This window comes from Salvelinus sp. IW2-2015, linkage group LG30 (genome assembly GCF_002910315.2).
Source record: "Salvelinus sp. IW2-2015 linkage group LG30, ASM291031v2, whole genome shotgun sequence".
NCBI classification, from domain to species: domain Eukaryota; kingdom Metazoa; phylum Chordata; class Actinopteri; order Salmoniformes; family Salmonidae; genus Salvelinus; species Salvelinus sp. IW2-2015.
Window position 1 is genome coordinate 21,368,874 of NC_036869.1, and position 17,236 is coordinate 21,386,109.

Sequence of the window (17,236 nt, forward strand, 5' to 3'; positions counted from 1 at the left end):
CTGGGCAAGTTAAGAACAGGTGGTGCTAGACAGACAGACACACAGTGACATGCAGGACAAAGACAAAGACACATACATAAATATACTGTATATACTTATAGTGAAGTCAACTAAATGCTACCCAACGCGAGCAGGGAAATGCTTATGAAATATATGGACATAATATGCACACATGCCCTAAACCCCAACACATGTACGCATCAGCGCGACAAAGGGTGTTTCCGCCTTTCTCTCGCGCCGTAAATATATCAGTGGCCTACAGCCCGAGCTCCATCCACCTGCATGCGCAGGAAGACCTACGTGGAGGAGTTAATTATCCTGACTCTCACCCTAGAGGATATATTGCACTGATCCCATGGGAATTCATGAAGCCTAGGAGAAGGTCTTGTTGAGTGATTGTATGACATATGACCATTGACACTAACAACCAATTGAACGCCGTTTTTTCTTCTTCTTCATTTTCCCATGCATTAAGGAAGTTCCTGTATATATACAACATCCAACTTGATTGACCAACATTTCTGGGATTCTGGAAGATTTTTTTGGAGGGTTCTTAATTGATTCTGTTTCTCACCGTGAACCATCTGTGTTATCAATTTGCTTAAAGTGATTCTAGCACTCTATAAGGAACTGTAAGACTTGCTATGAGACATGCTATAGGCGTATATCCTTTACAAGTACTACTAAGACTTAATAATGCCGGTGGTTCATAGAAAGTAGAGCYCAACCTATATGTTTTCTTTGGGGTCTGATAACGATTCATATTTTTTGTGGGACAAAACTTACCGATACCGCCTCCCGAGTGGCACAGCACAGCTGTGTCACTACAGGTCCTGGTTTGATTCCAGGCTGTGTGGCAGCTGGCCGCGACCGGGAGACCCATGAGGGGGCGCACAATTGGTCCAGCATCGTCCGGGTTATGGGAGGGTTTGGCCGAATGAGATGTCCTTGKCCCATCGCGCTCTAGTGACTCCTATGGTGGGCCCTGGCGCATGCACGCTGACACGGTCGCCAGTTGGACGGTGCTTCCTCTGACACACTGGTGTGGCAGTGAGCAGTGGCGGGGTCGTGTTTCGGAGGACACATGGCTCTCTACCTTCGCTTCTCCCGAGTCCGTAGGGGAGTTGCAGCAATGGGACAAGACTGTAACTACCAATTAGAAAAAGGGGTAAAAAAAGAAAAGAAAAAAGAAAACTTACCGATACCAATATATTTGCAGATTTTGTGTTTTACAGCAGGGAAATTTAAAAAGTAAAAWTTTTTCCACACCAAGTTCTCTTAAATTTCCATCCAAAAGAGTAATTGTCCAAGAAATTTATTCAAATGTTGATTTCTTACATTGTGACAATAATGACAACGAGAATGGGCGCTAGTGTTCAGATAAGCATGAGATTCACTTTTTTCCATCCCATTTATTGAATATCGGTTATCGGTAGAACTATCGGCCGATATCAATATATCGGTAAAAGGCCAATATCGGCCGATAATATAAATGAAACTATATATATCGGTCAGGCTCTAAAAAGAAAGTGTTACCAAAAACCTTGCTATAAGACATCATAGAGGCTTATACCATGTACAAGCATTAATAACACTTAATAACACTGACGGTTCATAGAAAGTGTTACCAAAAATCCTCTGTCTTGAAGGTGTTAGACAAATACAGTACAGCTGAAATTGGAGTTCCATCACCTCACAGGATGTCTATGCCACAAACCGATGTCCACGTGTTGCAGGGGGCTAGCCAGAAATGTATCCACATAATATGCACACATACCCTATACCCCAACACAACACATGTACGCATAAGATTCATAAAATCAAATACGGGAAGTCCTTCTTATAATCCAAACTATATAAATAAACATGATAAACTATTTATGAACTATATATAAATAATATTTTCATATGTATATATTTCAGCGTAAGATGTACTAACTACTTCATTTTTGCCAGATTACTATTATTTTTTAAATATTCATTCAATATTAAAATATTAAATTATTCAATATTCATCCGAGGTTTTCCTGTAAAAATCTAAAGGAATCAACCTAGAGGCATAGAATTKTACGTTGACTCCCCGCTTCCAATTATCCAGTAAGATCTTACAACAATTTACAGTCCTTTCACAATACAATGGATGATCCTTGTGAATCCAAATAAAATATTTGAAGTGTGTGTGTGTACTTGTGTGTGACCGTTCAGGGTCCTTTGAACCTAAATGTTTTATTATGAATTTAAAAAAAGTATGTGTGTGTGTGTGTGTGTGATCTGGGGGATTGAGGAGACCAAGATGTTGTAGGTCAAGGTGAGGGGCTGAGGACGTTGTTCCACCAGATCAGATTGCTCGTTAAGGGYCAAACCATGCAAAAGTCTATCAGTGTGTTTGTCAGTGGCCACAAGCCAGCCATCTGCTATTCTTTCTTTCATTCATTTGGATGCCTTACGTGGGCCCTGGGGTGTTCCTTTGTGTGTGTGTGTTCGCGTGTGTGTGCATGGTCACTTGCGGCCAAGTGTACATTCAGGGAATTGTCCAAAGCCACCAGTTGTGTGTCAATTGGCGCACGTCCAACTAATCCTCTGTCACATGGCCAACGGCAGCTTCTCATTGGACGAGAGGATGGGGTAAAAAAGCATTGCCCAACGGTGGCTCGGGAGTTTTGGTGGCAGAGGCAAAGTGGCCACAGCCTGGATACCCGAAGGATCTTACAGGGAGGAATTCCTGGAAAAACAAAGTGAGAGTGACACTGGAAATAGTAGAAGACAAGACAAAGAGAGGAAGCGAGGGATGACCTTACCAAAGAGATGATGATCCCACGGCAAAATGATTGTCTAAAAGTAATTGTCAACTGCTTCCTATTTTGTGCCTGTATGACAATCCATTTTYTTTTAGAAGGAAGGTGTTTAAGCAATATGTCAAATACAGTAATTGTGAACTTTTGTATTTGAGTCAATGTTGAGTGAATGAACAGCACCGAATGGGCTTGACCTCTTGGGTCATGGTCAACAACGGGGGTTGAGAAATGGAGTTGACTTGTTTACACTTACTTGATGGACTAGGATTTGGATTGGATTTGATCAACCTTGGCGATATTCAGATTAATATTGGGGCTTGGAATATTGTTGAATGGAAAAGCTGCAAGGATTTTTGGTGAAATGAAGCATGTTGACTTGATTCGGTATTGAGCAATAACTTATTAGCTTGATGATGTTTTGGCTGAATTACATTGCTGATCATTTTGTCATTCAGTGGTTCTGTTGCCTTTTTGCAATATATTGCTGCTCCATGGATTATATTGATGAGGACAAACATTGTCAACACCCTATCATGCAGTGGGATTAAGTCACTTTCAATCAATTCTCACAGTACAGGGTTTTGCTTATCAAGTGACAATGACAAGTGACAACAAGACGCAAGGCAAAGGAATTCCACTAGTTGTCACTAGTGAATTCAAACATACCATTTTATTCATGCTAGGATAAAGTAGCATGAGACCCCTTCTCTCCCTTTTCTCTCTTCCAGACCTCAAGCTTTAGCCAACGCGTTTAAAGACGAGGGCCGCCAAGAAAAACAAAGTATCAGCAAAGTGACACCGTACCGAAGCACCCCAACCCAAACCAAGTCCAGTGGGGAAGAGAGAATCAACACAAAGAGTGTTACGATGAAGCTGGAGACAGACCCAGATATGAGTGAGTGGCGAGAGGACGACTTTGCCCTCAACTGTACCTACATTGTCCCTGACCAGGTGTCGGACCCCAGCTTCGGTGTGCCCAAAGCCATGACGTCCATACCCCGCAACCTCACCTTTGAGTACAGCACAGAGAATGAGGTAGGAACTTTATTAGAAATGACATTTAAAATCAGCATTTCTGTGAAGGCGCCAGATTTAGAACCAGGAGGGGAATACAGTACATGTTCACAGCCAAGTGCATGCTTGTGTATTGACATTTACTGTGATGCACCATGTCTTTCTTACATACTCTATTAATTAAGTCTGAATGAATCTGGGAGAGTCAGAGGTCAATGACAAGTTGTGGTCAAGGCTCGTGTTAGGTGCGAGCAAGAGCTTCTCCATTCCATTGCTGGTTTGTTCAGTGTCACGATGGCCATCTTGCGTGTGCCCCCAGCCTCTTTACCGTTACCAAGTCTCTAGGTCAGTATTACAATCACGTCTCGGGGTCAACACACACACATTTCCGTGAACAGGTAGCTGCAATACTGAAACAAATACCTTGTCATTATGTGTCTTTTCCATATTGCATCACAATCACCTTAGTTTCTTCACTGCCAGGATCTTCCAACCACAAACAGGCATAAGGGACCAGGTCTGCTGCATCCAGGTGATCCAACCTGAGCCGTAAAATCACATCAACAGTTCCCGGTCTTGCCCTCCTTCCCCCTCCCCTCTCGATCCCTCCTTTCCCTCCATTTAGGTGAATCAGTCTTCTACACAATATCTCCAGGCTATGAGTGTCAGTGAATCAGCTGACTGGCATGGCATTATGACTCACTAGAGAAGGGATCTGAGGTGTGAGGTTTTAGGCCGAGGGTGTCCTAAAATGTACACCATGCTCTTGTGAAAAGTGAACTTCAAATTGTGGCAGAAAAGTCGTCTCTCTCTTTTTGGGAAAAAAAAAGGCTGTAATTCTCTCTTGCATTCTTCTCACTTGGTCAATCTTCTTCACTTTTCGTGTGGTTAAGTGAGCATACGGTTCCTTCCTCCTTCTCTCAGTATTTTCATCCGAGCAACGCTTAGATGTCCCTGCTTTAGCTGTGAGCGTCTCTTCTCTTCCTCTCTCTGCTGCTTTTTCTGCCTAGGCCTGCGAGAGGTGTGAAAACTGTGGTTATGAACGCATGGTACGGTTTTATATGACTTTGTTAGTCTCCTTCCACCCTCACAAACACAAACATCAGCCAAACCAGATGTAGCAAGTTGAATACACAGTGCAAGACTTCACTTTCACACCAAGGGTTTGTGAGAACTCTTTTCCTGTTTCAGCAGAGGCAAAGTGACCCTCAACTCTACTGTACTTGCATGCAAGACAGCAACATTACTTGCACTTGCAAGCAGAACTTTTTTATATGAGTGTCTCACTAAAACACACGTGTAAAGTACAACATTTCAAACATGTTACAGTCTTTTGGTAAGGCTGGCTTTGTAGCCTCAGAGAAGTTTCCCTTTCTGATAATGGCATCATGTCAATTTCTCCCCTGAGTAGTTGGCATTTGCTTGGGGAATCCATATAACCTATGGCGTTTTTATGTCTTGGCATCTTACCTTTATGTATGTATGTATGTATGTATGTATGTATGTATGTATGTATGTATGTATGTATGTATGTATGTAGTATGTATGTATGTATGTATGTATGTATGTATGTATGTATGTATGTATGTATGTATGTGTGTGTGTGTGTTTTTCCCAGTAAAGGTCACAGTACCAGAGGGTGTGTGAATCGACAGGAAACAGACACATGCCAATTGAATCAAAAATAAAACCGATGAACTACCTATGGGAACTTCAAACATACTTATTAGTCCTTGCCAACCATTGTTTGTTACCAGTCATTGTTTAGTCATGGCGATTGCCGATTATGCAAAAGTACTACTTTTCAATTCTGGGATTCTTTCAGTTGTTCACCAAGTTATTATTGACTAACAGAAAGAGAAATTCTAATTAATTTTCATGACTTTTTTTGGTCCTCTTTGAGTTCTAATGTAATACTTATATACAAAAGTATGTGGACAACACTTCAGATTAGTGGATTCGCCTATTTCAGCTATGCCCGTTACTGACAGGTATAAAAAATCAAGCACACAGCCATACAATCTCCATAGACAAACATTGCCAGTAGAATGGCCTTACTGAAGAGCTCAGTGACTTTCAACATGGCACCGTCATAGGATGCCACCTTTCCAACAAGTCAGTTCGTCAAATTTCTTCCCTACTAGAGATTCCCCGGTCAACTGTTAGTGCTGTTATTGTGAAGTGGAAACTTCTAAGAGCAACAACGGCTCAGCCACGAAGTGGTAGGCCACAAAAGCTCACAGAACGGGACCGCCGAGTGCTGAAGTGTGTAGCGCATAAAAATCATCTGTCCTCTGTTGCAACACTCATTACCGAGTTCCAAACTGTCTCTGGAAGCAACGTCAGCACAATAACTGTTTGTTGGGAGCTTCATGAAATGGGTTTCCATGGTCGAGCAGCAGCACACAAGCCTAAGATCACAATGCGCAATGCCAAGAGTCGGCAGGAGTGGTGTAAAGCTCACCGCCATTAGACCCTGGAGCAGCGGAAACGCATTCTCTGGAGTGATGAATCACGCCTCACCATCCGACGGAAGAATCTGGGTTTGACGGATGCTAGGAGAACGCTACCTGCCCCAATGCATAGTGCCAACTATAATTTTTGGTGAAGGAGGAATAATGGTCTGTGGCTGTTTTCATGGTTCAGGTGAGGCCCCTTAGATCCAGTGAAGGGAAATATTTTATGCAACAGCATACAATRACATTCTAGACAATTCTGTGCTTTCAACTTTGTGGGAACAGTTTGTGGAAGGCCTTTTCCTGTTTCAGCATGACAATGCCCCTGTGCACAAAGCGAGGTCCATACAGAAATAGTTTGTCAAGATCAGTGTGGAAGAACTTGACTGGCCTGCACAGAGCCCTGACCTCAACCCCATCAAACACTTTTGGGCTGAATTGGAACACTGACTGCGAGCCAGGCCTAATCGCCCAACATCAGTGCCTGACCTCACAAATTCTCTTGTGGCTGAATGGAAGCAAGTCCCCACAGCAATGTTCCAACATCTATTGGAAAGTCTTCCCAGTAAACAGCTGAGGCCACACGTAAGATCATGAATGGAAGGATTTGGCTGGTCAGTATAGAAGAGGGGTCACTCCCCCCTTCACTCCTCCTTCCAACGCTCTTCGTAACACCTAAGTGTGCCAAGAGGGGGGGGGGGGGGGGGGGGGGGGGGAGGAGGTGGGTAAGTAGGTTAAGCTCCAACGATTAACTTTCGTTTGGGGCGCAGGGCAGGCATCGTCACAGGCCGTATTTCCTGGCTGCGAGAGGACCTATTCCCGAGCAGGGACAGTTAGGGGGGAAGGTGGGAGGGAGAGTGGTGGCGTGGTTCAATCAAGAAGCGAGTCCTCTACTCCTCCCCTCCCCCCTCCCTCCCTCCTTCCTCGTCTTCTTATAAACCTGGCTGAGCGGTCGTTAATCAGCAGCCCCGTCGCAGCTCATTCATTAGTCACGCTAAAACGGGGCCACACAATGTCCCTGTCACACTCACTCTCGTCTCACCCTCCGTCACCCCCTGGCCAGGACTCAACAGATCTTCAAGACAAAGCCCCTTAAGACCCCCCCCCCCAAGCTATGGGTGCGTCTCACAGATGCTCCCTGGCAAGCGGGGGTGTCCCCTGTGCCTTATTCAAACTTCCAGTACTTTCTAAAGAATCCCTATTGAAGTATGAGTCAGGTTGCTATTTCTGGCCGTCAAGGTTCAGGGGAGAGAGTCAGTCCTACTGTAGCTATTTCCCTGTTTCCTTACRCCAGCTCTCGAGTTAACTGTGGATGCGTTTTTTTACTTTACTTCATGTAAGTGTGTAAGTTGAGTCTGGTAAACTCCGAGTCAGAGTGTAGACATTGAACACGTACCAGAAAAAGTCCAGGCACTACAGAGACTGGTGGTCATTCTCACCAGCGGGGGCAGCGGTGAGCTGAGTTAGGTAATTTATGTTCCGTCTCTGTCCCTGTAAAAGGGCTCTGCATGGTCAATCCAACGTCTGCGGCGGCCGTAGAGCGTTCACTGCAATACGGCCTCCGCAGAAGTCAGGGCATTTATACTTCTTGAGCTTTGCTGAGCAGAGCAGAGCTGTTGTGAAGTAAGTTGTCATGGAAGTGCGTTCGTGTTTATACTGTCAATGCAGAGCTATACGGGCCCCTCCGCATTGTTAAATCCCTTGGTCGGCGCACTGCGATGCGGTACAGAGCTCAATTTGGCCTCTGCAATTGCAATTGCGTCACACCATTCATTCGGTGCCTCCAACCACATTGTCGGGTCAAGCATAAATTGGCTTTAAGTCAATGGTGTTTATGAGGACAGTCAGCAGGTCAGAGAAGCAGGTCAGAGAAAGTGCAATTCCCTTCATTCATTTAACTCATTAGGCAAGAGGAAGAAAGCGAGTCACCTTGGAGCTCAGGAGAGAAGACCAGAGCTCCTGTCTGGGTCAACATGTCTAGGCCATAGAAATAAAATTTGCTGTGGCCTCAGGCCACAGCAAATTGACTGCAGCCTCATGCTTCTAACAACTCTATTTCTATGGTCAAGGCTGTCTTGAGGAACTGGCACTGTTTGACTGACTCTAATGTTTGATAGCATGGGTTCCAGATCTGTTTGTGCTGTCTTGAAATCTGGTTCTAAGGCTAACTGTTTGATGATGTATCGTCTTGTGTTTAGGTGACAGGCGTGTTCAGCAAAGAGTACATTCCACAGGGGACTCGGTTCGGACCTCTGCAGGGTGACATCTACACCAAATACAACGTCCCCAAACAGGCCAACAGGAAATACTTCTGGAGGGTAAGTTGGCGGAATAACCCTTCACACACACAACACACGGTTTGTTTGGCCTTGGTCCAATTGTCCTTTTCATTAAAGTTCTTCCCATCTTGTCCTAACATGATTTTGGCAGCAACAAATTAGATTTGGCATACTTAAAGGAAACAGGATAACCAAAAATAGTTATAACTTGCTCTCAGTCAGCTGGAGTTGTATATGAAGACATACTGTAAATACCAGCCAGGTCACCCGTGATACAAGTTAGTATTCAACTTCCATCCATGTCTGAAGACGTCAAGATGTCGGGAGATGATGTGGAAACCAGCCACTAGGGGCAACAGTGAGCGCTGTTACCTTCAAGTAGGTTTGGGTTTTGCTAGGGCATTGTGGACAGGGGTGGTGGATGGGCGTAAGCATCTGCCTCTGATTCCAAAGGTTGCACGTGCTTATCCAGTGATATTTTTGTTTTAAGCCTATCCCAGCCCCTAACCCTTACCTTAACCATTCTGAGTTAATACCTTCACAATTTGTAGTCAATTCCTGAACGTAACCCTTAACTTAAAAATGCTGAGTTAATGCCTAAACTTAATGCCTTAAACACAAATTTGACTTTGGAGCAACTTTGAAATTTGACGTTTGAACGTCTAATTCTGACGCGAGAATGTGAGAGCTGGTTGAGAGCTGAGAGAGCTGCTACAGCCATGAAAGCAGGTGAATGAAATTATACTGTGGGTTCTAGGGGAGAAATCTCAATACCTTACCTAACAAGCAGATATGGGAACTGCTTCTCGAAAGAGACGGGAAAAAGTTCGTCCTAGTTTTCTTCTCCAATTATTCTTGGAAAAAGAAGCAAAAGTGGTCGAACAGTTTCACACCAAGTCAGTCACTTCCCATCTAAAAGGAAACAAAAATGCATTGCTCAGAAGCCACATATGTATTCAGGGGTTTTGGACAGATTTTTGGGGAAGTTGTGGATCTTTACACGCACGCAACAATTACATCCTTCCCAGTGCTCAAGTACCATTCAACCCATTCAACAAGTATGACATATAGGAAGTGATTGATAGTGTTCCCCTCTCTCTCTCTCATACACACTTCCTTCTCATTCCCACACACCCTCGTCCTCTCTCTGTCTCCCGGCGGTGACTTGCCTAATTCAGGAGTTTTCTCTGAGTCGTTTCCCTGTTAGGGCTTTCTGTCCTACGTTTTCACCTTCCTTCTGRCATTTCCTGTTAACCAGATCCATCCTGTCCTACTACTGCAAATTGGTGAAAGTCTGACTCGCCTCGAGAGTATGTCAACACTCTCTCACGGGACAGGTGTGGACGTGTGTGACGTGTGTGTGCCTGTGAGCACGTGCCGCCATCTATTTGTGTGTGTTTGTGTCTGCCAACACAACCCCTCTTACACTTCCTTAAGGGATGCCAGTAAAAACAATTACAGTGCACCCTATATTTAATAAGTGATTGACAACTTGACAAGTGAGGAAATGTAATGGAAATGCCTACGGTTGACAATATTGCGATATGCTGCATCTCCTGGTGGGAAGCAGCCATTCAAGTCTGGGCATGTTGAGAGAAACCCCCCAACCAGATTGTGAGAGACAGAAAGAGAAAGAGAGAAAAAAATGTCTGTCTGTCTGTCTGGGCGTGCGTTCAAACTCTTTGCCCTGCCCCCTCTCCGTCAGTCTAACTAGCAGCTGATAAAAGCAGTGACAGCGTTGATTTCACACCAGACAGTGACAGTAGTTCAGGGACACACACTCAAGAAACAACCCAGGTGGAACGAGAACCAGATCATTCGAAGAGGATATAGGAGACTATTCTGTACATGGCAGAGGTGAACTACGCTTTCTATCTGTATACTGTGACAATGTTTGTCAGCTCAGCAGTTCGACTGCCACAGTGAACATTTCAGTCATGAGTGAATGTAACAACACAGTAGAGATCAGTCGGTTACAAAGTTGTGTACTAACTGATGTTACACTACGTTTAAATACAAGTGTGTGTGTGTGTGTTCTATTATTGCATTGTATTCTTATTTCACTCTCCCATCTTTTCCCTCTCAGATCTATAACGGCAGGCAGCTATACCACTTCATCGACGGCTATGACGTGCGGAGCAGCAACTGGATGCGCTACGTCAACCCGGCGCGCTCGCTGTCCGAACAGAACCTGGTGGCGTGCCAGAATGGCCGCGACGTCTACTTCTACACCAGCCGGCCCGTGGAGCCCAAGCAGGAGCTGCTGGTGTGGTACAGCCAAGATTTCGCCCAGAGACTGTGCAGCCAACCGGGTGACGAGCTCAAACAAAGTGAGTACCATCTTTGATTTTTTATTTTTTATTTGCCCTGCTCTCATCTGTTCACTCTCCTCAACTCCTCTCCTTGTTTCTTTCTCTTCTACCCTCTCCACTCGTCTTTCCCATCCTCTACTCTTCTCTCCTCTGCACTCATCTTTCTCTCTCCTTGATTTGCTTTTCCATCTACCTCTCTCTTTTCTGTGGCTCTACAATAAAGCACTATTCTATGTTATGACACTCAATGAAAAACTATTAGTGAGTGAGTGGGCAATGTAGTAAAAGACAGCCAGGTGTGTATGTTAGTCTCTAGGTGGAAACGATGGTGAACAGTGAGACAGTTTCCTTTTCATACCTATATCAGATAAAAAGGGGATTTAAATCTGTGTGTGTGTGTGTCTGCTCGATAAGATGACACAAAGGTGAGACATTTTTGTCCGAACACCGACTTTCATGATTATTGTCTTCAACGTAGTATTTTGGTCTCATATTGATAAGAACTGAGTTTATTACATGGTAAACAATGAGACTGAGTGTGATGGAAACCGTTTCCTGTCTTATCCCCTTTTTGGAGTGGGTGGCATTGTTATGGAATACATCCTGAGTCATGGTTGGGTGAGAGACTTACTGACAAAACACAATACACGGCTACACCTGCCTTAATGTAGAAGACAGCTCACCCACACACACACACAAACACACTCACTCTTCCTTACACAAATCTCAAAAGGAGTAGAAAGTCATCTCAACAATGCCTGGTCAAGTAAAGTCCATGAGTCATAGTCAGCTGTAAATTCAGGTATGGCAAGTTGTCCACTCATTATATGACAACTAGTTTTGTTGCCAGAAACTCTGTAAGGAGACATGCCCTCTTAAACTATAATTACATTACACAGTCATTCAACCTGTTGACTAATGTTGACTAGGCTACAATGGCAACTGCATTGACACAGTCCTTTTTACTGTGTACTACACACACTTGGGGACACCCCTGATAAAGACTGTCGTAAATAGACTAGGCCTCTAAAATTTCAACAAAACAATAAACGATAAAAGTAGCTTAAATAGTTTATCCAAACACATTTGGTTTAAATTGACCAATTTATAGGCCTAATTAAATGGCTTAACATTTTTTTCAATGAACAGGTTGGCACTGAACAGGTGACAGTTGAAAGTTCACGCCTAAGCTTTGTAGTATCACTAGTGCACGGTTTAATGCACTATTTTAGCCTGCAGTGGTTTGACTTTCCCTTTAATCCTGGTTGTAAGGCAATTTCTGTTAAACAGCGAGTAATGCGTTAGCTAAGCTACACAGCTATTCACATAAAACAGAAGTAGGACTTAAAACAAGCTAACTAAATGGCAAATGTATTTCTTCCTGCGGTCCCGAGAAACACGCTTGTGCGGTAACTGAAACCTTGCGACAGAAACGTCCCAAAAAATGAAAGCTCTTTGTCTTACTACAAATCCTACATGTCACATACCCACATACACCCACACATCAAAATGAAAACATTGCTATCATAGTGCCAGACAGAAACCGTGAACTCTTTGAAGTTTCATCTAAAAACTGAAACCATCATCATCATTTACCATAAGAGGGAGTGCTAGGGAGGATGTGAGAGATCGAGTGTGAGTGTGGTGCGTCATTACAGTCACTTCTCGCTCCGTTAAGACTGTGAACTTTGTCACTTGCCCATCAATACTGTCCTATTACAGAGTGATAAGTGAATAATGGCTCATCAGGTCTACACAAAGGACGGATGGAAGTTGTATTATTGTGTGGATTGGCAAGGTTGACAATTGTTTTTGCAGTGTATTTCATACACACTCAAACCCAACCACTATGTCCGAACCTTGTGTTTTGTCTTCTTCTATAGAACACATTATCGGAGATGTCAGAGAATCCGAAGAGAAGGAGGAGATGACAGACCAGAGAGAGGATGAGGGGGAGGAGAGAATTGACGTGGAGGTGCTGGAAAGAGACACTCCGCCCGACACGCCAGACAACCAAATCATGGACTTCAGCCAGAAGATAGAGAATGAGAAGGTGACCCAGGACCACCGGGACCACCAGGGACCCATCCCCTCTCCTCAACCCGACCAGCGAGAGCCCAACCTGGGATCTCACGTCTACGGCTTCCCAGAGTGCCACCCTACCGCCCCCTCCCCGACCCGCGACCTCCACCTCCAAGGGCTCTACGGCCACAGAAAGGGCCTAGTGTCCTCCTACCCCCTCTACTACCCCTCCAGACCCCTTCAATCCACCCATCAGCTTCTCCCCACATACAGCAGGCCCCACTACCCCCACCTCCTCCCCCAGTACTCCCCACCATTCCCTGGGATGCTCCCCTCCAGAGGCCCCCTGCAGCACAGTAGCTACCTGGGTAGCAATGGACTTCCATACCCCTCCATGACCTACCAGCCTGGTCTGCTCCCAGTGCCTCTGCCCTACCCCGGAACTACTCAGGGAGAGCTGAAGGAGAGGACCCTAAATATGTCACCTCCTTGTGGAGCCCCAGCCACCCCAGAGCTCTCTCCCCTTCCCAAGCAGGAGAACCAGACACCCCGGCCGTCACCCTGTGGCTGTGAGGAGGCCATGAACCTCAGCCTGGCCGTGCCAAAGAGCAGCCCCTCGCCACCTGCTGCCCCTGGCTACAAATCCCTCCCCTACCCCCTGAAGAAACAGAACGGCAAGATCAAGTACGAATGCAACGTCTGCATCAAGACTTTCGGACAGCTGTCCAACCTCAAGGTGAGGATCTTATAGACRTAGGTGGTACTTTTGGTTTCTTTGGTGGCCCAATCTATTCCTGTCTTATTGTGGGTTCCTATCTAACCGAGGCATTTTTCTTTTAGGTGCATCTGAGAGTTCACAGTGGAGAGAAGCCCTTCCAGTGTCACCTCTGTCAGAAGAGCTTCACCCAGCTAGCCCACCTGCAGAAGCACCACCTGGTCCACACGGGAGAGAAACCACATGAGTGCACGGTATGYTTGTGTTTTGAYCTGCTTTTTCCAGTCTACTTCAGCTCTAAAACACACACACACCCCTGCGTGCCARTATGACTTTCACCCTGCCCTGCCCCTGTGATGTAAGGAATCCCTGGGCTTTTGTTGAACACTATTTTATAACTATGTGGGTGTGATCATGACCTCAGTCCTGTGTTGATTTTCCTGGTAGGGTTCAGTGATCTCCCACTCAAAAGAAGCAGTCTACACTTATAGAAAAAAGGGTTCTTCGGCTGTCCCCATAGGAGAACTCTTTGAACAACCYTTTTTGGTTCCAGGCTGAACTCTTTTGGGTTCCATGTAGAACTCTCTGGGGAAAGGGTTCTACATGGAACCCAATAGGGTTCTACCTGGATCCAAAAGGGTTCTACCTGGAACCAAAAAGGGTTGTTCAAATGGTTCTCCTATGGGTCTCTAGCACCTTTTTAGGGTCATACCCTGCTAGCACGCAACCAGGGAAGGCCCTGTCTGGCTGGCGGGCGAACAACAGAAACCCAGGAGCCTGGTTTCACCCAGTTGTTCTCATGATATCACTATCACAACATCATCCTAACCTGAACTCTCCYATCTATCTGYTCCTATTCATATAGGTGTGTCACAAGCGCTTCAGCAGCACCAGCAACCTCAGGACCCACCTGCGGCTCCACTCGGGTGAGAAGCCCTACCAGTGCAAGCTGTGCAGCACCAAGTTCACCCAGTACATCCACCTCAAGTTGCACCGACGCCTGCACATCGCCCGCGACCGCCCCCACTGCTGCCCGCTCTGCGCCCGCGCCTTCCTCCATCGCTTCTCGCTGCGCATCCACCAGCGCAGCTGCTGCCCCGCCTCTGCCCAGGTCCACGCCAACTCACATGCCCACACCCACATCCGCGAGCTGGTCGAGCGCTTCGACACCAGCCCCGAGGCGGACACTCTGCCTGAAGGGGCAGGACCAGCCCATTTGGAAGCTGCAGTGGAGCGCTGGGTAGCCCGGAGCTTGGAAGGGCGAGAGGGCAAGGAGGACCAGAGTGAAGCCACCCTGCTGCTCAAGGCCCTCACGGCGGCCATTAACGCCCCAGCTCCTCCCACCACRTCATCGCACACTTCTACTTCAGCCTATCAGGAGAGGGCTAGTGTGGTACGCCTCTACAACCGGCCAATGGTGAAGACGCAAGGGCAGTAGGCGAAGTAGAAGGACCCTTGTGGGGAGGGGTAAGGAACAAGAAACATTTTAAGGGTCTACCTCCTGAAAAGCCAGAGCACAATCTGGGAAAAAAAATCCTTGAGTACAAATAAGTATTTCCTCGAGGGGAAGAGAGACTATGGACAGCCAATAAGGGAGCAGCAAAACAAAGACATGGCCAGTGTGTTCAGTGATTGCACTTCCACCCTAACTAAGGGTGTTTTCTTATTCGCTGTGAAGTTTCACTCCGGTTCACAGGTGTAATTTACATGGAATGTGTGAGAGAGTTTGTCAGCTATATTTGTTCAGTTGAGTGGTTATTTTTCCTGTTAACGTAATGTTACGTCTTGACACTTCCAAGGAGGCTTACTCCTGGGAAAACCGTTGGACCAATGCCACAAACTATTACTGCGATATCTAATGTTTTATTACCGGACAATCTTTGTGTGTGTTTATTTATTTTTTGCTAAAAAAGGGTAGATCAGGGATCTTGAAACTATGTGTATGTGTTTGCGTTTGCCAAAAAACAACAAGAATCAAATAAAATATGAGGATAAACGGGTCTAACTTATGTAGCATAACTTTTAAAAAATAACTTAAATAGTGTATTCTAATGTAATGTAACAAGAGAGGAAAGCAAACTAAAAGTAGTCCAAATGTTATAATGTTCCGGTTCAATGCAAATAGCTTCTCAGCACTTCCTGTGAGTCATTTAGTGATGTATTGGAGATACATACTTCTGCACAGAAACTAGCAATAAAAAGAAAAACGTTTGTTTCTCAATTTTTTTTGTGTCTTTTTGTGTTAAAACATTAAGACCGTGTATTTTTATTTGAATTTGTTTGTGTTTCTAGCTCTTTCTCTTTGATTTAGTTTGTTATCTACCCACTGTCGCTAAAGTTTTATTTCATTCGTCCTCTAYACTGGTGGTACTGTAGATGCGAGTGTCATCTGAATCAGAGCTTGAACCATACAGTATGTGAGAATGAACCCAATGTAGTCTGTACTGCACTTGCCCCTTTACTCAGTCTGCTCCTAGAACCACTGTATATATACACTCAGGTGAATGGCTCTCGACTCTTGTTATTTTACCAAAACTATTGACAATAGTACCTCATACGAGAGCTGTACGTTTTCGCTCTCACTGGAAAAAGCCAGAAATAGATCCATGCTCACCAAGGTTTCTGTTACCTAAAACCAAAATGGTGGAACTGTTCTAACATTAATACCGTGTGAATTATAATTGTTTTTGTATACACGTTTGTAGTTTTGTCTATGTAGTTTATTTTTGGACCAAGGTTATGATATGTGGATACTTTATGTCAGAGATTATTTTGATGATACTTTTGTAATAAATGTAGCACATTAAACATGTTGTTTTTCAAAATGTGATGTCTTTTGAGTTTTCTATTTTTCTCGTTTCAAACATCCAACATGCTTGTATTTGCACATTCACATGAACGCACACACAGACACCCCCTCACAAATCCCCCACATACTCTCGCCCTCTCTTACTCATAACCAAACTCTAGAAAGTCCCATACGGCGGCCCACTCAAAACTCTTGAGTTCACTTTCTTAGAAAATAGAGGAACTGAGAGTATGCAATGATGTTCACTAGAATCAGCATCACTTACCATCAGACTATACCTAATGTGCTAATAATGATTGAATGATTGTGCTAATAACATTGAATACGGATTATGTCTTCTGAGAAAATGTCACYGTTGTGGATATTCAGCTCTCTTGAAAATCTGTGAAACTATTGTTACCACCTTTCAGCATACGCATATAGTATGTAATCAAGATAGTCGTGAAGAGGGCACGAAAAAAACTAAAAAAACGAACATTTGGCATGGGTCCTCAGATCCTCAAAAGGTTCTACAGCTGCACCATCAAGAGCATCCTGACGGGTTGCATCGCTGCCTGGTATGGCAACTGCTTGACCTCCGACTGCAAGGCACTATAGAGGGTAGTGCGTACGGCCCAGTACATCACTGGGGCCAAGCTTCCTGCCATCCAGGACCTCTATACCAGGCGGTGTCAGAGGAAAGCCCTAAAAAGACTCCAGCAACCCTAGTCATAGACTGTTCTCTCTACTACTGCACGGCAAGCGGTACCAGAGCGCCAAGTCTAGGTCCAAGAGGCTTCTAAACAGCTTCTACCCCAAGCCATAAGAATCCTGAACATCTAATCAAATGGCGAA

The 17,236-nt window shown here is 45.0% G+C and overlaps 1 protein-coding gene across 2 annotated transcripts; it reads left to right on the forward strand.

The window, feature by feature from the left end:
- Positions 1–2,677: 2,677 nt before the first annotated feature.
- LOC111955343 (PR domain zinc finger protein 1) lies at positions 2,678–16,478 on the forward strand. Of its 2 annotated transcripts, XM_023975555.2 has the most exons (7): positions 2,678–2,838; positions 3,524–3,830; positions 8,464–8,583; positions 10,631–10,874; positions 12,740–13,614; positions 13,719–13,847; positions 14,459–16,478. In XM_023975555.2, the coding sequence occupies exons 2-7, from the start codon at positions 3,663–3,665 to the stop codon at positions 15,029–15,031; spliced, it is 2,109 nt and encodes a 702-aa protein (XP_023831323.1). In that variant the 5' UTR covers positions 2,678–2,838; positions 3,524–3,662; the 3' UTR covers positions 15,032–16,478. The 2 variants fall into 2 exon arrangements, with proteins under 2 accessions (XP_023831323.1, XP_023831324.1); XM_023975556.2 differs by lacking the exons at positions 2,678–2,838; positions 3,524–3,830; positions 8,464–8,583 and adding an exon at positions 10,308–10,401 and having other exon boundaries at positions 14,459–16,476.
- Positions 16,479–17,236: the final 758 nt, after the last annotated feature.